At 42.5% G+C, this 23,085-nt stretch overlaps 1 protein-coding gene across 2 annotated transcripts in view; it reads left to right on the forward strand.

Moving 5' to 3' along the window:
• LOC146078639 (proprotein convertase subtilisin/kexin type 5-like) overlaps window positions 1–23,085 on the forward strand; it is a 275,576-nt gene that overhangs the window by 191,313 nt on the left and 61,178 nt on the right. For both annotated transcript variants that reach the window (XM_083186123.1, XM_083186122.1), the window contains exons 9-11: window positions 2,831–2,931; window positions 13,123–13,226; window positions 22,570–22,687. In XM_083186123.1, coding sequence (XP_083042249.1) covers window positions 2,831–2,931; window positions 13,123–13,226; window positions 22,570–22,687 — 323 coding nt within the window. The remainder of the gene's footprint in view (window positions 1–2,830; window positions 2,932–13,122; window positions 13,227–22,569; window positions 22,688–23,085) is intronic.

Genomic DNA, 23,085 nt, shown 5'->3' on the forward strand with positions numbered 1-23,085 from the left:
TTTAAAGGCAAATGACATCCCATTTTTTGGATGGACTGGCTGGAGATAACTTAAAATAGAGAAAACCGTGCTCAGATTCTCTTTGAGTATTTGCAGAGGTATAATAACACTTTTTCAGTGGATTCTAGGGTTACCACCTTTTTGTTGAGAGATTCCCGGACAGTGACCCGCTCCTTGACACACCCACTGCCCCGCCCCTTTGACCCACCTTATGTTGAGATTTTTTTAAGCTTTGCTTCAATTGATTTTGCATACCATAATGCCAGTTACATGTTACATCACACGCAGTAATGCCCATTACATGTTATGCCACACACCGTGATGCCCATTACATGTTACACCATACACCGCAATGCCCATTACATGTTATGCCAGGACTCAAAAAGTTTTTTGGAAAGTAGGGATAATATGGACAGTGCGCGCCGTAGGTTACACGTCACATAGTATACAAAATGCCATAGTATACCACATGCCATAATGCCCATTACATGTTATGCCACACAACGTGATGCCCATTACACATTATGCTTATTACTTGTTATGCCAGGACTCAAATTTTTTCTAAATTACCGACAACACGGACACCGTAATGCCGATTACATATCACACACCCATTACATAGTATACCACATGCCATAATGCCCATTACATGTTATACCAAACACCATAATGCCCATTACACCAAACACCGTAATGCCCATTACACATTATACTAAACACCATAATGCCCATTACACGTTATACCAAACACCGTAATGCCCATTACACATTATATTAAACACCATAATGCCCATTACACGTTATACCAAACACGTAATGCCCATTACACATTATATTAAACACCATAATGCCCATTACACGGTATCCCAAACACTGTAATGCCCATTGCACATTACACCACACACCTTGATGCCCATTACATGTTACGCCTCACATGATGCCCATTACATCACACACATTCTAATGCCCATTACACATTATGCGACACACCCTGATGCCCACACACACACACACACACACACATGGGGTGACAGAGCTGCATACACAGGGTGACAGGGGCACATGGGCACACACAGTGTGACGGGGGCACACAAAGGGTGACAGATGAATAAACAATAATAGTGTTATAAAAACCAATTACTATAATCAGTATGAACATAAATATGTAACACTGCCTCAAGGTGTGACAGCAGAGGTACAGGGGGACACAGCCAGGTACTGTAGTGTGGGAGGGAAGGGAAGTTTGCAGCAGAAATAAAGAGCAGATGCCTGGATACAAGCAGGCACAACATGCACAGTGTACAGGCACCAGAGAAAGCGGCCGAGGTGAGATGCCTACCTGCCCCAGGATCAGTTAGCCAACTCTGCCGCTTCTCGGGTCCCGCCTGCACTCAAAGAGCCCAATGAAGTAGACACTGCAGTGCGAAGCGGGGGTTCAGCAACAGCCACGCACATGGGCAGGAGGAGGAGCAGGCACAATTACAGCGGACTAGTTGCAGCCAGATGGAGCACAGCTCCGCCCCCAAGATGATGGTCAGGAAGCACCCAACCACTGCCAGACTCCGCTGGGACAACGCGAGGTCAGGTGACCCCATGAGACGACTGAGAGAAGGAGGCGCGTCACAGTGCTTGCCTAGCGCCCATGTGAGAGGGGAGGGGCGGAGAGTCGCAGCAGCCCAGGCCAGCGGGGGACAGAAGAAGAGGAGACGGCTTGGGGGGCGCGATCGCTGGCGGCAGCAAGGTGATGACATGTCCTCTGCCGCCGTGCCCACTGCCTCCTCCTCCGCGGCGGCTGTAGGGATGCCCGCCACCAGCTCCAGTTCCCGGACATTGAATAGTCCGGGAACGCCACCCGTCCGGACTCCGGACACCCGGTCTAATTACCGGACTGTCCGGAGTAATCCCGGACGGGTGGTAACCCTAGTGGATTCTCAGAGAAGGATCAGGAACACCCCAAAATATGCTATCATATTTGAAATTAATATTATTTTGCATCAATATTACGCAGTACAAGGTATTGGTCAGAATTATTTGGAGCTCTTTTTTTGTATATTTTATTTTTTACTGTTACATCATCAACTAGAAAGCTATATTTAGATGGTTATTCTATAATAATAATAATAATAATAATAATAATTTCTATATCCGCTTTGTCCTAGTAAGAGTGCTTCATATTAGTTTATAGTGTGAGACAGCAGCCTTGTGTGCTCTCAGTTGCTATTGATTCACATTAGTCCCTGCCCACTGGAGCTTAAAGTGTAAATTACCTAACACACATACTTACTAAGGTCTATTTGTTTTAGGAACAAATTAACCTACCAGTTTGCAGCACCCAAATGACACCCTTCTTGTCCTCAAAAACTTTTTGATTAACATAACATTTATGTTGCCTAAACACAATGCTACTTAGAGCTCTGCCTCCCCCATAGATTCTGCCTACTGTATGCAAATACATAGAAGTACATCTTGTGTGTATATGAAGGGGCCAACACACAGGGAGATATTGCTGAGCAATGTGAGCAATGTAGATTGTTCTGGATCGCTTAGTAAGATCGCTAACTGTCTCTGCACATGTTACATCTGCCCCACCTGCAATGCACATGGTTTTGCCCATTTTGAGAACAAATTTATACTGCGATCGGATCTGAATAAGGACCATTATACAGATGTAAAAATACCTATTATTTTAGAAAGTAAAATAATCTGTTTAAATGTTAAAGAGGTATATTAGAGGTATATTTTCATTATAAATTGGAGCTTTATTGAATGCAACTGTTTTATGTAATAACACAATTTATGAGTAAATAAATAAGTCATCATTATGTTTTAGATCACAACAGATCTCCGGCAGCGTTGTACAGACAGTCACACTGGAACCTCAGCGTCAGCTCCTATGGCCGCTGGAATCATAGCTCTTGCACTAGAAGCAAAGTAAGTATAATACATATAGCATAATACTTAATATTGTTTCTTGAAAAGTTATAATGTCTTAAACTGCCTGGTTTTACCCTTGTCGAGATAAAGGTTTATACCCCTTATCTCCACAACTGCCACCTTATTTCTCACCTTAACTGTACAACTTGTATAAATTCATCTCACTTTCTCTCATGTCACATGGGCTAAATGTATGAAGCAGTGATAAGTGTGAAGTCTGCCAGTGGTAAAGTTTGCCATGAAAAAATTCTCTACTGGTTCACTTCTCCACCCTCACCACTGCTTTATACATGAACCCCAGTGTGTTCTCTCTCTCTCTCTCTCTCTCTCTCTCTCTCTCTCTCTCTCTCTCTCTTCTCCTCTGACCTTTTACTTCTCTATCTTGTGTAACCACCTATTTCCAGATGAATATACATTGTACCTAAAGCTCTCCATGTAAATAAATACAGGTTATATCATCTTGCCTCCTAACAGAATACCGAGCTCTCTCTTGGTATCCTTCTGCTATATTTCTCACATCCAAGCCCTTTAGGCCACTTCCTTGAAAACATCAAAGAATATACCATTTCTACCCAAGATATACATACAGGGACTGATGTAAATGACTAAATATTCTCTGCAAAGCCCTTCTTAAATTGTGTGCTCTATATAAATAACTATTAATAATTAAACTGTAACTATAGTGAAATCCTTAATTATTAAACTCTAAGCATATGACATTATTGACCAACAACCTTACTGTACCATTCTCTATAAGACTTTCAACAGGCCTCTTAGCTGCATCGGTGCCTTTAAACATACCTTTTTATCCTGGCCACCATCTATCTCTTTTTCCCTACATAATTATAATTATTATTATTATTATGCTAATTATGATAAACATTTGACTTGTTTGTACTAGTTAGTCTGTAGTCATGTTATTTATGATCAGTAGTTATACTACAGAACCCTTGTGGGGCCTTATAAATATGATGATAAAGATGTAGCCACGGTCATCTATCCTGCCTTCGCTGTTAGGCCATGAGAAATACCCCGTGATGGTGCACCAGGTGTGGCCAAAGCATGTGAAAGCATGTAAATGCACTGCTTCGCAGCTATGTGGCGATTGCTACATTAATTAACGGTGTAGTACAGTGCCACAGGTAGATACTGTACAGTATGTGAAGCACCATCGCTATTCACAGGCCACCTTTTCTTCCACTTTTTAAGTAAATACACTATGTAATCGCTCAATCAGCCCCAGGGACTCGGTGGGGAAAGGTATGCTGAACTTAGCTCTGTAAGTGCGGGATAAGCTCGGCAGACATTTTCTCACTAAGTCTCTCTGGCTGAAATTGTGTCTATGTAGCATAAAAAAATTATTGTAAAAAAATGGTGGCAGGAGAGACTAGTGGACTTACTTTTTAATACAATGAATACACCGCAGCTAATTTTCATCAGGTGTCAATGAGCTGAGCAGCTTGCAGTACAAAAGCCCTAGTGGCCGAGCAGTTAATTCCACAGTGTGCCAGGCGAGTTCAATTCCCTTGTTTTTGTATTTTACATTTTTTTTTTTTTATTTCGCTGGTACAGGTTGAGTATCCCTTATCCAAAATGCTCGGGACCAGGAGAATTTTGGATAACGGATTATTCCGTATTTCGGAATATTTTAATATTTCAATGATGTATTTTGAAGTATCTTGCATTTATGCTGTATAAACACATAATATACACACAAATGTATTTTATTACCACATAAAATACACACAAATATATTTTAATTGTTCAAAAAACAAGGTTTCAAAACGTGAAACAAAATGTGTGTACTATCTCAGCACTGAATTTGAATGCCAAGCAATCATTGTCTTGCACATATATAGTGCCAGTTACATATCATGTCCCCAGTAGTGCTGTTACAGATGTCCCCAGTGAGTTTTTAGCAAAAAAAAAAATTTTTTGCACTTTCTGGAATGTCCGTATTTCGGAATAATTCGGATAACGGATATTCGGATACGGGATACTCGACCTGTATTGTCTTATACTTGAACATGCTGTATTTACAGTCGCCTATGCTTCCACTTAACCTGTGCACATATTTCGGTTTATGAAAATAATGCCCGGTTAGTTTCCCCCATATACTAGCTCTGCTCCTGCCCCCAGACTTTAAACTGTTTCGCCGCTCTTAGCAGCGGGCATCTGCTTGTGGTCAACCTCATTTCAGCAGCAAAGACGCTACTTGTGTCACTGACTTTAGCAGATTAATGAAAGCCTTAAGGCCTCCATACTCTAGGATGTCATACACATGCGGTTTTGTACTGATTTCACCTGATTTCTCTGCCCGATCTGTCAGAATGGGGAGAAATTGGGGCCCAAACTCCATCTAGATAGGAAAAACTCTCTTGACGTTTTCATTTTTTGCAAATGGACCTCCAAATGGGAATCTTTGTATATATACAGTCACTGTTACACATGTCATAATACAATACACCAAATGTGAGTAAAAGTAGCTCTGGGCTCAACAGTGGTCCTTCGCCTTTTACATAGTGCCACCCCCCCCCCCCCCCCCCCCCCCCCGTCCAATTGGATATTTTCATTCCTACTGTACATCCCATTGATGGTTCCAACATTTTAGTATTCCATTTCCATCCTACTAATAGCCAAGACCAAGTACCAATTACTTGGCTTCCACTATGTGGTCTGTAATAGATTTATACAGTTTATATCTGTCTAAATGGACCAATTTAAACCCAATTGTATTAATGTGTTTGGGAAGTATGTAGGAAAAATAATAGTAAAGCAAAATGCCCCAGTTGAAACCTGCTGTAGAAAACTTTTCAGCTGATAGAGCTCATTTACACACCTCAATTACATGATAAATAGGATTTAATGCATTCTACCAATATAAGTGCAATAATTAATTAAAAATAAGTGCAATAATTTAAAATTTCATGGAACATATGTTTAAAATGCAATAAAATACATGGTCCCAGAGTAATAATTGTGGTACCCCCAGTTTCAATAATTTTGGAGGGCTCCTACTAGGGTGGCCAATCCCGAGACCTGGATTGGCTGGTAAAATTTAAGCTTCCAATCCCGGGATTCTCAAATTAGCCTGCGCATGTGCAAATCTAATGCTGGGCAGTGCTGATCACCCGCAGTTCCCTTTTGCCGCAAGGTGATGCCAGAAGACATACCGCGCAGCCCGCCTGCTGCTCCACATTTCCCGGCAACTGCAGCACCAGCACACCTCCTCCAGCTCCCAACCACCACACCACTGCCCAGCTCCCAACACTGCATGGCACCCAGTTTAGGGTAAATCCCAGGATTGTGAAGGATTGAGCAAATCCCCCATCTCTACTTCCTACTAAGACTTGTTTGTCCAAAATGTTTGTTTGACTCGTGCATGGACATTGTGAGCAACCTCTATAGTTAGAGCATACTTATGTTTTGTTGCTCACTTTTATGAGATTTTGATGGAAGGTTCAGGGTCCCATTGTGGGTGCCATGGTGACATGATTTGCATCATTACTTTCCCATCATGTCCACTTCTCTGTGAAAGTGGGCAGTATCCAGAAGTGTGGGTTACTAAGGAGTCTAGAGAAACTCACCAACATTTGGAAATCTCTCTGAGGTAAGCTAATGTTGGTTTTATCCAGGGCATAAAGTGGTCAAGCAGAGGTGGGGGAACTCACTTCTCTATGCCACCGAATTACATCCCCTCTCCTCCCCCCATTAGGCAGAGACAGGGCCAGTGGTAGGGTATTTGGCATCCCCCTGCAAACTAGAATGTGAGAATTACTGTGCAGAGCCAATGTGGAGGTTAAAATGTTCCACCTCACCATTTGAGGTGGTGGAACTCAGTTCCACCCAGTTCCCCCTCACTTTAAGCCCTGGTTTTATCAGATAGCATGGGGACTAATTAGGCTGTTTTATGGGGGTCCATAACCCATGGAGCCATGGAGAGACAACATTAATGTATTTGATTCCCTTGCATGGCAACATGGTTTGTTACAGACACAACATTACTTATTTTGCTTTACTGAATCTGTCTCACTGTACATACAGTCTGGTTTGAGAAATTAAACATTACCTCTGGATTTGAATCATTCTTGACAATGTCAGTGTACAGTACGTGGATTGCGAGCAGTAACTTGCATATCTCTGAGAGATGAATAGATTTTGTATAGGTTGGGAACTGTGAATATTATAAATAATGTTTTGCCCATTATCTTACATTTGCAGAGACTTATATAAATAAATGAGTACAAGAATTCAGCAATACGTACACTCTGTCAAAACTGATACCATTACAATTCTTCGGGCTTTATTAGCTAATGTAACTTTTGCTAAGAATATTTTCCTTTATTTCCTATTTGGTCCCAGTCCCCTTCCTCCCCATTTTTACACTGTGCTATAACTTCACACCCACCAGAGTACAAGAGCAGCCAGTTATTCCTATGGGTTTTGTATTCATTGTGGGGACATTATTCCCTAAGGATTTCTGTCCCCTAGTGAATAGACTAGGACTGCAGGGCAGTGTGTCTCCAGTCAGACGTGAAAGTTGGTCTGAGTTATGTGGAGGAAAGTTGATGTTTGTTGCCCCACCTCCCCTAAAAAAAGGTTGTGCGTGTGTATGCTGAATGACAATGAACGTTGGTCAGACTCTTAAGCAGAAGTTAACGAGGTGGAACTAGTTCAGCCTCCACCTTGGCCCTGCACAGTTATTTTAACAGAAAATGAATATAGTTTGCAGAGGGGTGCCAAAAACCTTATGACTGGCCCTGGCTTGGGGGAGGGGGGAATTAGATGGCAGAGGGAAATGAGTTCCACCACCTCTCCCAGACCACTTTAAGCCCTGCTATTCAGATTCAGCTACCTGCAGCATGCAGAATCCGGTGTCACCAGTCCCATCTCACAGTCCAGCAGCAGTGGTGGGTGTACTGTAGCTTGTTGCAGCACAGGCAGAGTGATTCCAAGCCTCACCTCTTCAGGTGTTAGCAGTGCTCTTATAATGGAGCCATCTAACTATGCAGCAGTGCTCCTGCAGGGCTTTGAACCCAGAAGCAAGGGTCTCCGTTGCCTCTGGGAGTTACGCCTTTGTCCCCAGTTATGGTGTCTCCAACCCAGCCTGTAAATGCTATGTGTTGCTCGCAGCGCTTTCAGAAGATACATTTTTTGTCCCCCTTACTTTGCTACTACTAACCTAGGCTTTGAACACTAATGCTTACACTTTTAAGGTAATAATAATAATATTATTTTCAGGGTTTTTTGCCAACCAGAGGCACCTCTATTGTTTTTGCACATTTTGCATGGTGTACTTTCTGGCTACTTGCACTTTCATCACTGGAAAAAATCAGGAAATGGACTTGTAGCAACTAGTAGGTGTCGACCTTGTCACTGTCGACCATAAGTGGTCAACCTAGTTACTGGCGACCTATCATCTATACCGTAACCATTTTTCCTTGGATGAGTTAGGAAAGTTGCAACTTCTATTGAGATTCTTATATGCAAATATACAGTCATTCTTTAACAACAGGACTAAATAACGGGCATAATAAAGGAAATTGAGCATCTCCAAACCTCGAGGTTCATGAGGTCGTAATAAAAGTATTTTATTTTTAGATCAGAATTTAAATATTTAGTTTGTTTTACACTGCACGTAATAATACAAATGCATATGAAAGACCATAAAACCCTTAAAATATAACCTCTGAGTAAACTGTAGGATGCTTGTAGAGGCACATGAAAATATACAAGGACTGCAAGTAATTACTCTTAAAACTGAGACTGAGACTAGCCTAATTAGGCAGCACAACATGGCTGATTTAGTGCAGGGAAGGCATGTGGTGTACACTGGGAGGTTAATTAATCACAATTTGTCTTGTTCCAGTGGATAAATCAGTGAGATCATGTTTTTCATGGTTTTCTTTTACTGTTTTACCCAATTACTCTTATAACTAGGGAATAGCCCACAAATCTCCAAATTCATTTACTGTATTATAGGGTAAAATATGTTTTAGTGTTATGTTGGTTCAGATTAAAATAAAAGGACCTTATTGTCTGGAATGGGATTAGATACAAATACCCAGAGACTGCCTCTCCTGGCCAGGTGCTTGGGTCACATCCAATGTGGTCCCCTACTAAAAATATGCTTGTCCATTGTGTTGCCATGCAAATAGCCAGCTCTACTGTTGTTCTGTGTTAACATTAATGTAAATCGACGATTGTCTAATGATATGCAGTTATCTAAGTAGATTTCTGAGCATCTCTTATGTAATAGCCCAGAACTATCAATCTGTGAGTGTGGGTAAAATGCTGGGCGGAGTCATAGAGTGAACTCCGCCCCCCACCCAGCGTTATACACACAGATCTGGCCTAAGAGGTAGCACCTGGATCCCTGCCCTGCAGCACGGCCACCCATCCAGCCTACCTGCCTCCAGTGAGTACTATTGTGCTTCCTCCTAGCGGTCCTTGGGGATGGGCTCCCGGACTTCTGCTCCAGCTTTCTGTCATTCCCAGCCAGTGGCCATCTTGGATGGGGCAGTGTGTACAGCTGTGATCTATGCCATCGGCGATTTTACAGCTGTTCCCGTCACCTGTGTGCTTGCATGTGGAGGTGACCCCCCAACCCATGTGAGTACAACTGTGCTTCCTCCCAGCAGTGCTCATGGACGGTCGGACGGCTGGACTTCTGATCCGGCTTTCTATCATTCCTGGGAGGTGGCCATCTTGGATGGGGCAGTGTGTACAGATGCGGCCTATGCCTGCCGTAGGCTCACTGTTCCCTCTCCCTCCTGAAACACCACGCATCCTCAAACACTGTGGCACTGTGTCAGAATAATTAAATAAATAACCCCCCCAAAAAAACAGAAAAAAAGTCACAAAGTCACAGATCTGCCCTAATATACTGCACTACTATACTTAGGGGGGTATTCAATGTGTGGGTCACGGCAGTCGAGCTTGCTCGACCGCCGTGACCGAGTCCCGTTCTCGGTCAGCTCGACCGAGAACACGCAGGCGGAATTCAATGTCCCGCCTGCCGGGGAGCGAAAAGGGGGCGTGGCCGAGAGTTGCGGCCGGGAAGAGGCGAGCTGCAGCCTGCAGCTCGTCACTTCCCGGCTGTTCTCGGCAGAACGAGCCTGACAGCTAGTGATGTCGGGCTCGTTCTGCCGAGATACCCTGCTCAATGCTGTCAAGAAGACAGCATTGAATAGGGCCCGGTGGGCATCTCCCCGATGGGAGGTGCTCGCCGGAGATTGAATATCCCCCCTAACTGATTTACCAGATGGAGACTGCAGCCCCTCCAGTAAAAACCAGGCACAGCATCATAGTTCTGATCCAGGTGTGCAGCAACCCCACACTCACCACTCCCACACCCCTGGTACTAATGCACTCACCCACGGCACTCCCGCAACCCACAGTACCCCCGCACCCAGCCGGACCAACACCGCACCTGTTCATCACCCACCTGCAGTACCCACACACCCATATCTCCCCCACCACACCACCATCGGTCCATCACTCCCGCAACTGCACCTCACTTAACCGGTGCACCCCCACAACACACCAACCCACACCACCCACACGGGGCACCCACACCAACTGCAGTATCCCAGCATCCGCCACCCCAATCAACCTCACCCACCAACAGAACCTGAACCACACCCACCCGCCACTCAACCACCTGCAGCACCCCCACATCCACCTGTGAAAACACCACACCCGCCCCTCCCACAATATTTCCCTAACCGCCCCTCCTGCACAAACCATATTTCATGCAATCAAGGCAGTCACAGATTAAGGGGGATGGAGCCCCTGACTACGGTGTGAAGAGCGTCTGTAGGAGGGGGGAGGCATAGCGCAGTGCTCACCGCTCATAGCCGGGCTATACACACTTTTACGGCTTTGAGCTGAAAGACGCTCTAACTTCCTGTTTTGAGCGGCTTTCAGCTCAAAGTGGCCCAGTGTGTATGGCCCTATAGTTTGAGGGGATTTTTTAAACAAGTTTTGATTGAAGCATCACGTCATACAAAGTATGCATTATAATAGTGCAATAACAATGAACAATGCCACCAGCAAAAAATAAAATCATAAAAGTGCAATATACATATACAATTCACAATAGCTAATATGCCATGTCCCAAGTGGATAATATCTGTAAATATAACAGAATCTTTAGAGAAGTCATATAGTAACATTGGTAAATACATTGGCTGGGGGAGCAAGATCTCTACATCAAAGTAAAGAATCATATGCCAGGTTCAAATGACCAATATCAAACATAAAGGAAAAGGTTTGTCTCTCATCCTGCCCCACACACCCTTTGGAGGACACCTCTTAATTTGCATAAAAGGCCCATCAGTATCCTAAAATAGAATGGGTGAGTCAACAGCCACCTCTCGTGTAAGATAACAGGAGGTATAGTGTAGCGTTCTATAAATTTGATATGTGATCAAATTTATGATAGAGTTTCTATTAAGCTCTCCAACATATCAAAAACTATCTATCTGTTTTAGTTTCTTTGTCCAGAACCACCTCCACCCAGTGCATTCTGAAAATATACAAATCTTAGCATTAAATATTGACAATGCAGGTGCAATTTTATAGTTCCATGTTTGAAGGATGGCCTTATGGTCTGTGCACCCACTGCCATCTGCTAACATCTACACCCAGGGTTAATTCTGGGATGAGCAGGGGTAATCCTGAAGAGGCAGAATGTTGACTAGGAAAGCTTTTGCATACGCTTTTACTGACAGCCAAAAACTTGTTAAAGGGGCATTGCCCGTCTGCTACTGGCTCCACACACCTATAACAGTTATGTGTAGATAACTGACCAATGGCAAAGCCCCTTTGAGGTGATAAATAAGTTCTATGTACAGATGAAGCCCCGTTCATCTTGGCAGGGGCTGACGATTCTATCAGCAGCCACCGCCCGAGACTCTCGTACGCCCTGTGGCAACAGTCTCCCTGCCGATGTCCCCCACCTCCCCTGCCACCGCTGACGGTCCCCCTTGCCTCTCCAACCACCTACTTAACCCTGCCCATCTCCCTGAAGTGGAGGCGGGCAGGCTGCCGCTGCCCAGCCGCCAAGAGACTGGGACGCGCGTGCGCATGAGATGCACACACGTCCCAGTTTAATGGAGTCCCTGTCTGCCGGTGCTCACCAGACGGGTGCTGGGCAAAGATGGCAGGGGCTACAATATTCAAAGACAATGCTGAGTATATTGTAAAAGGCAAAAAATTGCAGGCCTGTACACATGTGTGGTATGAAACTTCCACCTTTTGGACAGCTAAAACACAAATTTATAGTATATCATTTTAGCCATGTTGTATGGTTAGCAAAGTACTGCCAAGGTCTACATGTGGAAATTATTTCGTTCTTCCAAACAGGTTGGATTGGGAATTAATAATGGAGTTCTTTTAAGATTAATGACATGAATTGGCTGATGCAGGGGTGATCTATTAATCTTCAAAGCTTAACTTTTAGCTTTTTCTGTTTTTTAAGGAAGCTATCAAAATACAGTTAATCATTTGCATGTGAGACGTTTCTAATTATGCATGACCATGTATCAGGTAATTAAGGAATGGTTTGTATTTGTTGTAAACGTATATAAATCACTGCCTTATGCTGATTCATTAACAGATGCATTATGTGACTTGGCAGAAGATAACGCACTAACTACTTATACAACACCAGCATACACAGTACAAATGTCATTGGTTCAGAAGGTTAGAACCGATAGCTGAGGCCATAACTAATACAGTGTTTATGTTACAGCAAAGTACTGTACAAATTGTTCCTTCATTGGTGCCATGCGGGTACATATATACTATAATGGGAGTTCTATTGAAGATGGGATGTTGAATCACAACATTTTAGAGTATTTTCACGACACCCCTAGGCCAAAGGTTTCTTATTGTGAAATTAACCAAATATAAAATGTAATAAATGGTGTTTATATGTAAGCCCTAGGTTCAGTTTCATTTCACTTCTTGTCCACACATTTTGTGACGGGAAGCCACAAGCTCTGGTTTTGCCTATTATATAGACTATAAATAATTTTAGTTGTCACTGGACCATCAATCCAGGGCACCCTGCATGTGCCATGAGGCACCCAGTTTGGAAACAACTGCTTTAGTTGAAAAAATTTGATGAATTTCTCATGTTTTATTAAGTGAACTTATCTGTACCATGACTTTCCCTTACAGTCCATTCTTAACCTGGAGAGATGTACAGCATATCATTGTTAGGACCTCTCGACAAAGACACTTGAATGCACCAGATTGGAAGACTAATGCTGCAGGCCACAAAGGTAAGCTCACTGCTACTATCGGCAAAAAACAGATTGGGACAGCGTTGTGCACAATAATCACATATATACCGGCCAACAACACAGACAAGACAGACACACATAAAAACTGAGTGAATACTCAGACAGGTTAGTAGCTCCAATTTGGACAATTAGGATGCATGCAAGTCCATCCAATGATTAGTGGTTTAATTGAAAGTCCCCCACCTATGTGCACATATTATTCTCACACCTCCTGAGGAAGCCGCCGAGTATACAGTAGGCGGAGAAACGCGTAGAGGACATCGGGGATTGTTGCCTGGCTAAACCTACACAGGACTCATACCGGTGAGGTAACTCTGAAAAGGCCGCATAATACGGACTGCACCAGCGGTCGGGGCACCCACCAGGTATTGGAGGCCGGACCCCCAAATGTTTAAATGCTTATTGTGAGCGCTAACCCAGTTAAATTTTACACCACTAATATGTGCACATAGGTGTGGGACTTGCAATTAAACCACTAATCATTGGATGGACTTGCATGCATACTAATTGTCCAAATTGGAGCTACTAAAATCTTTTTGTTGGTTTTGTATGTTCTGACTACTATTGTTCAATACTAAAGAATTGGATATAGTTAACTAGCTAAAAAAATTGTTAAGCTATCTTTTATGTTATCCAGATGCCTGTCCCACAATATGCAAAATATCACCCCAAAAATAACATGTAATATTGGTCAAATTGCGCTAATTAAATACTACTAAGTGCTTAAAAAAGGGGGCTAGGACAGCGGTTTCTAAATGAAACCAAAAAAACTGTTTAGTAAATGTTCGTTACCGTCCACCATACATGAGAAGATGAAGAGATGTTCCTTTTTGCCTCCAAGGTTCAGATGTTGCAAGCAGTTAAACTGACGCGAATTGCCATATCAAACGGCTTTATCAAAAGATTTCACTGCTTGCACCATCTGAACGAGTTCCAGACACCATCCATCTTTGTGCCTTAATACCTGGAACTTGAAATTCTGCCAACTGGACTTGCCACACTCGCTCAAGCTAATCCTCCATGGTGTTTTAGACATTGAATTGTTTTACTATCTGTATGTTATTTATAAGTGAGTCTGTCATTTGCAGAAGCATTGGATATTGTGCTCCTTTGATTGTATGCATTTTTCCTTGTGCTATGACATCAAATGCACAGCAAGCATGACATGCTCCCCCTTCTCCATTTGTTTTCAAGTAGATCCTGAACATTGGAGAACATTTATGAAAACTGATGCCAAAGAAATGAGGGAGAGAATGATCAGAAATTTGGGAGAGATAAAGTACCAGCTCCTGTTATTTTACAGGCTGTGTTTACAGGCAGCTAGGAGCTAATTTGCAGCTATATCTCTCTCCATATTATGTGTCGTCACTTTATCTCTATCCAAACTCTGATAAATATCTTCCTAGGTGCTGTTGGCCATAGCAACCAATCGGTTTCTTCCACTACATACTATAGTTCTATTTGATAAAATTAAATAATACACCTGATTGGCTGCATGTTGTAAACGAAGTCCACCCATTTGTTTAAATGCAGTTATTCAAACAGTCCACTTTTGTAGCTCCACCAATCGTTTGTAAATGTTCTTTGGTTTACAATATGTAAGTAAACAACTGATAGATTGTACATGTAAAATGTACTCTATTTATATGTATTTCCCTAAAAATGAGAATGTCCTGTTAATGGATGTGGAAGTCAATGTGGATATACTGTAAACTGTATTGATCAGGGATTACAGAAATACGATAGTTGATGAACAGAACTTATAGATGATCTGTAAATCACATTTTGTATTGTGGTGTTGTATTGTACTGTTGGATGTGCTTTCCTGTTTTCCTTGCTTACATGGCTAATTGATGGATTCCCGCTTGTTGTTAATCTTTGTCTCATCTATCACTTTTCATTTCTTTTTATCCCCATCATTTTTATTATGAAGTTACGTTAGTGAAGACCTTGAGCTGTCTTGTGCAAATCATCCCTGTCACACAACTGACATAATTCACTGTAGAAGCAATTAAAAGAAAATATTATTCTCAGACTGTGACATGTATTTATATCAATTGCATAATTAGATTTAAAAAAAAGAACAAAATAAAAATGTTATATTGCCGATATATAAAGTATAATTCACAATGGATCATTCTTTATATTATATTTTTTTATAATTACTTTTCTGTTTGGAACTTGGGACCTGTCAGTCTCTTACCCAAAGGAAGGTTACGGTATAAGTGGTCGACAATGTCTAGGTCGACACCTGAAAATGGTTGACATACCATAGGTTGACTTTGCCAGAAGGTCGACACAAGCTTAAGTTTGTCATAGAACTCATCGACACTCAAAAGGTCAACACAAGGTTTTCACGTCTATTTTGATATATGTCGACATAGACACAGTATAAGTGTACCACTCACTGTGCTTTGGGCACGGTGACTATGCTCGGCACACGTATAATCTCACTCTATGCTCACTTGGATAGTAAAGTATGAACCAAATCGGTCTACACCCAAAAAAGTAAAAAAATTTGTGTTGTCCTTTTGTGTCGACCATGTCCATGTTGACCTTAATGGTGTGTCAACATTCTATCAATGCCGACCTATGGTATGTTGACTATTCCCAGGTTTTGCCCTAGTCACTGTCGACCTTTAACCCCTTCAATGGTTTTTTTTAGGGAGTGCTCCCCACAGAGCAGGTTTTTTTTTTTTTACAACTCTCCCTAAAAAAAAACCCTGCTGTGTCTCCTGGGACCGGACAGTGCTGCTGTGCACTATATCAGCTGCTGCCTGGCCCTTCCCTCGGCAACTCGGCTGTGTGCGGTGTGACATTAGCAAGTTCATGCCACACACAGCCAGGAGGAAGGAGCCGGGCAGCGGCTGAAGCTGAGGTCATCGTTAGCTCAGCACAGCGGCATTGCCCGGCGCCAAGGAGGGGGTGACAGTGGCAATCCCAGAAATTTTCCGGGAATGCCAGTGTTACCACTGAAGCATAGCGCGGAAAATTTCCGGGATTGCCAGTGAATGGTCGACCTAGTAACTGTTGACCTAGACATTGTTGACCTTGAGAATGTATACCATTTGTATGTAGGCCTATTTCAGTAACGCCACTTAATGTAAATTGTGCATAGAAGAAAATATATAGTAGCAGTAGCACAGTGGCTAATTTATCATCTACAATGAGGGAAGAGTAGATTGCTGCATCACTGCTGCTTGGAAATAAATGTACAATTGCACTGAGGATGATATTTTAACCAGGGTTACCTACTTCCTGGCTACCTTCCCCGGGAGAGGGCAACCAGTTTAGTGAGGCACGGGGGGTGGGGCCAATAGCAGGGTGGGATGGGGGCGGGGTGGTCGGTGGATGACCAGTGTGGGGGCGTGGCCAACACAATTGCATCCTCATGGTCACGCCCCTCACCGTGCAATGCCAGTATTTCAGGCATTGCACAGCGGGGGTGGTGCTACAAAGATGCAAATTGCATAATTTGCTCCCACAAACCCCCGCCGCAGGGAAAGGGGGGTGTGTGTTGCAGTAGGCTGCCTGGATTCCGGGTGGCTTGCCTACTTTTCTGGGGGGCCAGGAGGTTGACCCAATTTCCAGGACCCTCCTGGCAACCCTCATTTTGACTGTTTTTTTTTTTAAACATTAAATTTTTATTGCAAGAAGTTTAGTCTGAAAAACATTTGTATGGGACTGGGGGGGGGGGGTTAAGAAAGGAGAAAGGGAGGGAAGGGTACATGTACAAAAGAGAGATACAAAAAAAATTGCATCGAACTGCTTTTATAATAACAGTCATAGTTACACAAATGAATATCTCTGATATAAAGACAATAACATACCAGTATTTAAATCAATTAAGGTACTGTCTGACTCTTGGGGGAAATAAGGTAACACTATACGATACGAGTCTAAAGGCCGTTAGAGCTTGAGGCTAGAGTTGATACCTCAATAGTATCACTAAACAAATTTGAGTTGCCCACTTTGTCGCAGTAAAGGGACCAGCCAAACCATTTAATCAGAATTGAGTTTGGCGCATAGGAGTATTTTGCTCCGGTAGTTTCAAAAGTATAATGTTTGTGGATTTTTTTTAAGAATGGAGTCTACGGTCGGAATGGCATCTGATTTCTACAGTTTAGCAATCATGGCTTTGGTGGCAATCAACACATGACCAACTAAATATTTGTCAGCAGCAGAAAGATAAGGTGGAAAAATATGAAGCAGTGCTAAGGCTGGATCAGGGGCAATGAGGTGGTTAAGTATAATGCCTATCAGGTGGAACACTTCAGCCCAGAGAGGCCGCAAAACCGGGCACTCCCAAAAGATGTGAATAAGGTTTCCAACTAAACCACACCTTCTCCAACAGAGGTTCGAGGTGGATGGCCAGATCCTATGCAACCTCTCAGGGGTGAAGTAGGCTCTGTGGATGAGTTTAAAAAACATTTCAGAGTGGTGCAAGCAACGCAAGATCTTAAAACAAACCTTGAAAATACCATCCCAGTCATCCTCAGAGAAAGACACTTTTAGGTCTCTTTCCCACTGTGTTTGAGAAGTTGTTTTATGCCCATCTGAGGCTGAGAGGAGCTGGGAATACCATTTAGAAATGATGGTCTCCTTATCGGTATAGCTGCATATGTTTGGCCAAGTACCGGATAAATGCCCAGTAATTCCAGGTAATCAGACCAGTATGGTTGTAGGCAGTCCTTGTGGTATATGCATACCTTGCCTGACACTGCTGAATCTGCTGTATACAAAGAGTCCTGGTGATTGAATAGCTGGTCCGGAATAAAGTGCAGTCTGGTTTGTGCAAAGGTGCAAGTTAAAGGTATATTGGAGAAGGTGCTCAAGATCTTCTAATCAATAGAAATCCTTGGTCATATCAGTTACCTCAGATTTTTGTTCAGTAGATTGTTCATGTCCCCATTGTGAAAAATAAAGTTTCCTCCTGTGCATACGATCAGAGAAATCACTCATGACTATACCTTGGGTTCAAATACAGGACTCTGTATACAGCAGATTCAGCAGTGTCATGCAAGGTATGCATATACCACAAGGACTGCCTACAACCATACTGCTCTGATTACCTGGAATTACGGGGCATTTATCCGGTACTTGGCAAAACATGTGCAGCTATACCGATAAGGAGACGCTCATTGCCATCTTGTCTCCACTCTGGTACGTACTGGTGCAATGAACTGTTCCTTCATTATCTCATGGAGCTAATTTATTAGCAAAAAACAAGTTATAACATAATCCATTCTTCACTTAATTTTATGAATTGATTGTAATACTATATTTTATCATGAGAATTTTCATTAATTGTGTAATTATAATTGTATATTCAGTGGTAGTGTACATCTTTCAGTTCAAACCCAAGTGCTGTACAGTATATATTTTTTTGTCTCTTTGTTCTATATATTCGGGAGACTTACATACTCCCTATACAGCAGCCTTGGCCATACCTGTGGTTCCTTTCTTTTCTACAGAATGTCTTGATAATCTTAGGAATTTATTTTTCCGTCGATGATAGCTATCTGTCAAGGTCCTGAGGCAGCAAAGCAGCCCCAAACCATAATGCCCCTCCGCTATACTTCACAGTTGGGATGAGGTTTTGATGTTGGTGTGCTGTGCCTTTTTTTCTCCATATAGTGCTGTGTGTTCCTTCCAAAAAACTTTGGTTTCATTTGTCCACAGAATATCCAGGTGCTCTCTGGCAAACTTCAAACCTGCAGCAATGTTTTTGTTTTTTTTGTGGACAGCAGTGGTTTCCTCTGTGGTGTCATCCCATGAACTCCATTCTTGTTTAGTGTTTTACATATCATAGATTCATCAACAGAAATGTTAGCATGTGCCAGAGATATCTGTAGGACTTTAGGTAATTTCAAAGGGTTTTGTATACTCTTTTAAACAAACATCACCAATTTTTCCATTAAAAATATAAAACAAAGCAGCCAATTGGTTGTTCTCATCTACTGACTTTAGTCCCTGCTGAGTAATGAACACACTGTATTTCATCTTAGATTTTAAGTTTATCAATTGTATCGATATGTAATACATATCCATACGAATGTGTGTGCATGTGCATATGGTAGGGAATATAGATTGTAAGCTCCATGGGGCAGGATTGGGAATTTTCAAATATTCTCTGTAAAGCGCTGCGGAATATGTGGGCGCTATATAAGAAATAAATAAATACAGGCAAAAGTTTGTAGCTCCCATAATGACCCTGTTTACTTTCCAAATTCCCCAGTATTTTTAGCTAGTTACAGAATATTTATGTCACCGATCCAACCTGAGCTGCATATTCCACAGCCCCAGCATGAGCCCTGTAGCAAAATACCTGTTTTGTGTTTGAGTAAGAGTCTTGCAAAACTCCATGTGGTGCAGAAAGAAGGAAAGTTAAGACAGTCTGCATCGAAGGGGGTATGATACTGTCCTACATGCTTACAACCTGACGTGCCTACAAGGCACAACATGACTGTATGGTAGGTTAGTCCTACTACTTTTATAGCTTCTTACCTTTTGTTAGTGTTATCATAATTGCCTCTAGCAGTCACTGCATGATAGTATTTTATATCAGGAAGAAACTAATAAATGATATCTTAACCATAAGCGCCAACTTTGCAGTCTAGAAACAAATCACGTTACAGACTCAACTACTTCAGCGCTACATTTAGATGCTGTACAAGTTTTCAATGAAAAGTCCTACTGAATGAGCAAGAAAATCATCGCTCAATTGATTAATTAATAACAGTGGTAAGTGTTGAAAAACAGTAAAATAAACATGAAGTACAAGAAACATGGTAACAAACGCTGACCGTTTATAAATAATAACATAAAAACATAAATATATTGGTATGTCCTAATATACACGACAGGCATTTGATATAAAATAATAATTTAGACAGTAAATTGATAACAGGATATGCCAGTGATCTGCAATAGCAGCACATATAATTCTGGACTTTATTTTACCTAGACTATTGTTAAGCTCATTAACATTAAGTTTCACTGATTTTCAGTCAATTTTGGCCATCTCACAAATAATTAAAACAATCTAGGCCCATTGTTGTAACCCTGGGATTCACTCTGTGAGCTGCTGGCTATGCCCCAGCCCCTCTGTGTGGTGCAAATAGACTCCCCCCCCCCCCCACACACACACCTCCACCCCTCCTGCGGGACATTGCTGGATGGGAAAGCCCCAGAATAACTGGGACAGTTGTGAGGTATGCTGTCCTACACACCATTTCTCTTCTTATTTTATACTTTACATGTATGCGCTGCGACGTGCTAAATGAAGGGGAGAAGCTAATTCACTTTCACTTGGGTGGCCCCCACAAAGTTGTTACCCCTGGGGCCCCATTAGTCTTGATCCTGCTCTGCACCCACCACCATACACATCTAGTGATATAAACATTTGCTTAGCTACAGTAAGTGTGCTTTGTGACAGAACATAATATAACTCCAGTAATTACGGTAGCTTAACCTTACTCTTGCGACAGTTATTGTTAGGGTCCATCTCAAGGAATTTTAATGTCCTTTTTGTGTAACTACTAATATAATTGAACATTTCAGGTTTTTACTTTTAATTGTCACATTAATTCAGAAAAATTTACAAGAACTTGCTTATATCAACATCCCATCTTCAATAGAACTCCAATCTTAGTAAATAAACCCTTTAGTTACATAGAAGTTTAGGTTGAAAAAAGACGTCCATTGAGTTCAACAATTTCTTGGACCCATTAGAGCAGTGATTTTCAACCTTTTTCAGCTCGCGGCACACTGGACAAGACTTTAAATTTGCCAAGGCACACCATCAGTCCCACCACGGACTTCTTTCTGTCCGCAGATCCCAATAAAGATGGGAGTTTACCTGAGGGAGTGGGGGGAAGGTGCTGTTAAAGGCTATACTGCCCAATGTCCCATGGAGGAGCACCCTGACAAATGGGCAAGTGTACCCCCAAATGCTGGGGGACAGACAGGAGGGGACATGGCAGAGAGAGAGTGCATGGAAAGAGAGGGGGTATAGGAAGCGAGGGGCATGGGGAAGAGACAGGGCAAAACAGTTTGTGCTCAGGTACCCAGGAGTTACCTGGAGATGGGGTGTGAAAGAGGGGAGTTTGATAAAGTTGTCAGGCATCACTTTTATCCCCCAAAGTACTAGTGGTGCTGTGCAGGGCTACTTCTCACCTGCCTTGTAAGTACTGGGTCTCCTCTGCTCCAGCAGGCTTGGGCAGCGGTGTTAGTTCTCCTGTGCCCCGCATCGGCTCCATCAGCGACTGGTGCATGGACGCCGGAAGTTGTGGTGTCTTTGCTCCGGCACTGGAGGGTCTCTTTTGCCCCGGCTCCGAAAGTAGTAATGGTAGTGTCTTGAGTTCCGGTGCCTGAGGGTCTCCTGTGTCCGGCGCCGGAGTCTCTTCTGTGCATCGGAAGTGGTAGTGGCGGGTGTGTTGTGCGCCAGTGCTCGGCGCCGGAGGGTCTCCTATGCTGCGGCTCACCTCCGGCTTCCAGCAGAGCCCCTGATCTCTCGCAGCACACCAGACCACCGCTGGTGGCACACAAGTGTGCCACGGCACAGCAGTTGGGAACCTCTACATTAGAGGGTAAGGTCTAGGTGTTATATCCCCATTTAAGTTGTTTATTTTATTTTGGTACAACTGTGGGCAAATTATGTTTAATGGTTTTGCATGCCGGTGGCCATGAGATAAGCAAGTCAGGTTTTGCTTTGTTCGGTGGAGGACAGCTATCTGTCCTGACATTACTGTTATGTTGTTCTGTTGTTTTGAAGGGTTAGTAACTAGTTTATGTATATATTGTAGACAATGACTGAACTTGAAGGTGGTGAGCAAAGGTGTAAAAATATAATTTGGCCCCCCTCTTCCACCCTAACCCAAGTTCATAATATGCAACATGGCGGTGGGTGACAGGAAAAGGCAGGGGGTGACAGGGAAAACAGTGGGTGACAGGGTCAGCAGGAGGCCTCTTACTCCTCTGGGTCCCCGTTGCACTGCACCTGCTGCAACAGTGGTAGTTGTGCTCTGACTGTAGATCTTATCTGTATGTTATAATGCTTCCTGATAAAGGCTACAACACTCATTTGAAGTTACAGCCAACCAACCTTTTAATTTAGATCTCTATTTAAGCATACTGTAACCTAGAATTTTTTGCTCCATATTTAATAAAAAATAAAAAATTGGATCTTTTAGTTTAAATGTGTATTATGTGAAAAAAAAAATATATATATATATATATATATATATATATATATATATATTTTTTCCTACTTACTGAACAGCCCACATTAATAAAAGAACCATTTTCTTATCTCTAACAGTGAGCCATCTGTATGGCTTCGGCTTGATGGATGCTGAAGCCATGGTAGTAGAAGCAGAGAAATGGACAACAGTTCCTGCACAGCACATTTGCGTGGAGAACACTGACCGGCAGATCAAGTAATATATTCTGTCACATCTTTATTTTATTCCAGTAGCAACAGGTCTGTCTGACAGCCTTCAGCAGATCTACTGTGTAACATTTTCAAAGGAACGTGAACATGTATTTATAATATCAACTGTCCTTTTCATTATAAACCTGGATACAGCTGGCATTTATATATAGAAGAACACATTTATTGAAACCTTACTGTAGCTATAGCCACCATTTATTGCATGATGATTATGTTGCATATGCAGCAAGTTTATGTAGGTACAAATGTAAACTGTGTCGGAGAGCCTATCATTATGCTTTCAAACAAAGATATCTGTTCTGGCAGTAAGAGAATGTTTTCGCACCAGTGTTGTCAGGAAATCAAAGCAGTGAATTCACTTACTGAATGATCAGTAAACAGACA

This window comes from Crinia signifera, chromosome 1, assembly GCF_055691185.1.
Source record: "Crinia signifera chromosome 1, ASM5569118v1, whole genome shotgun sequence".
Classification (NCBI taxonomy): domain Eukaryota; kingdom Metazoa; phylum Chordata; class Amphibia; order Anura; family Myobatrachidae; genus Crinia; species Crinia signifera.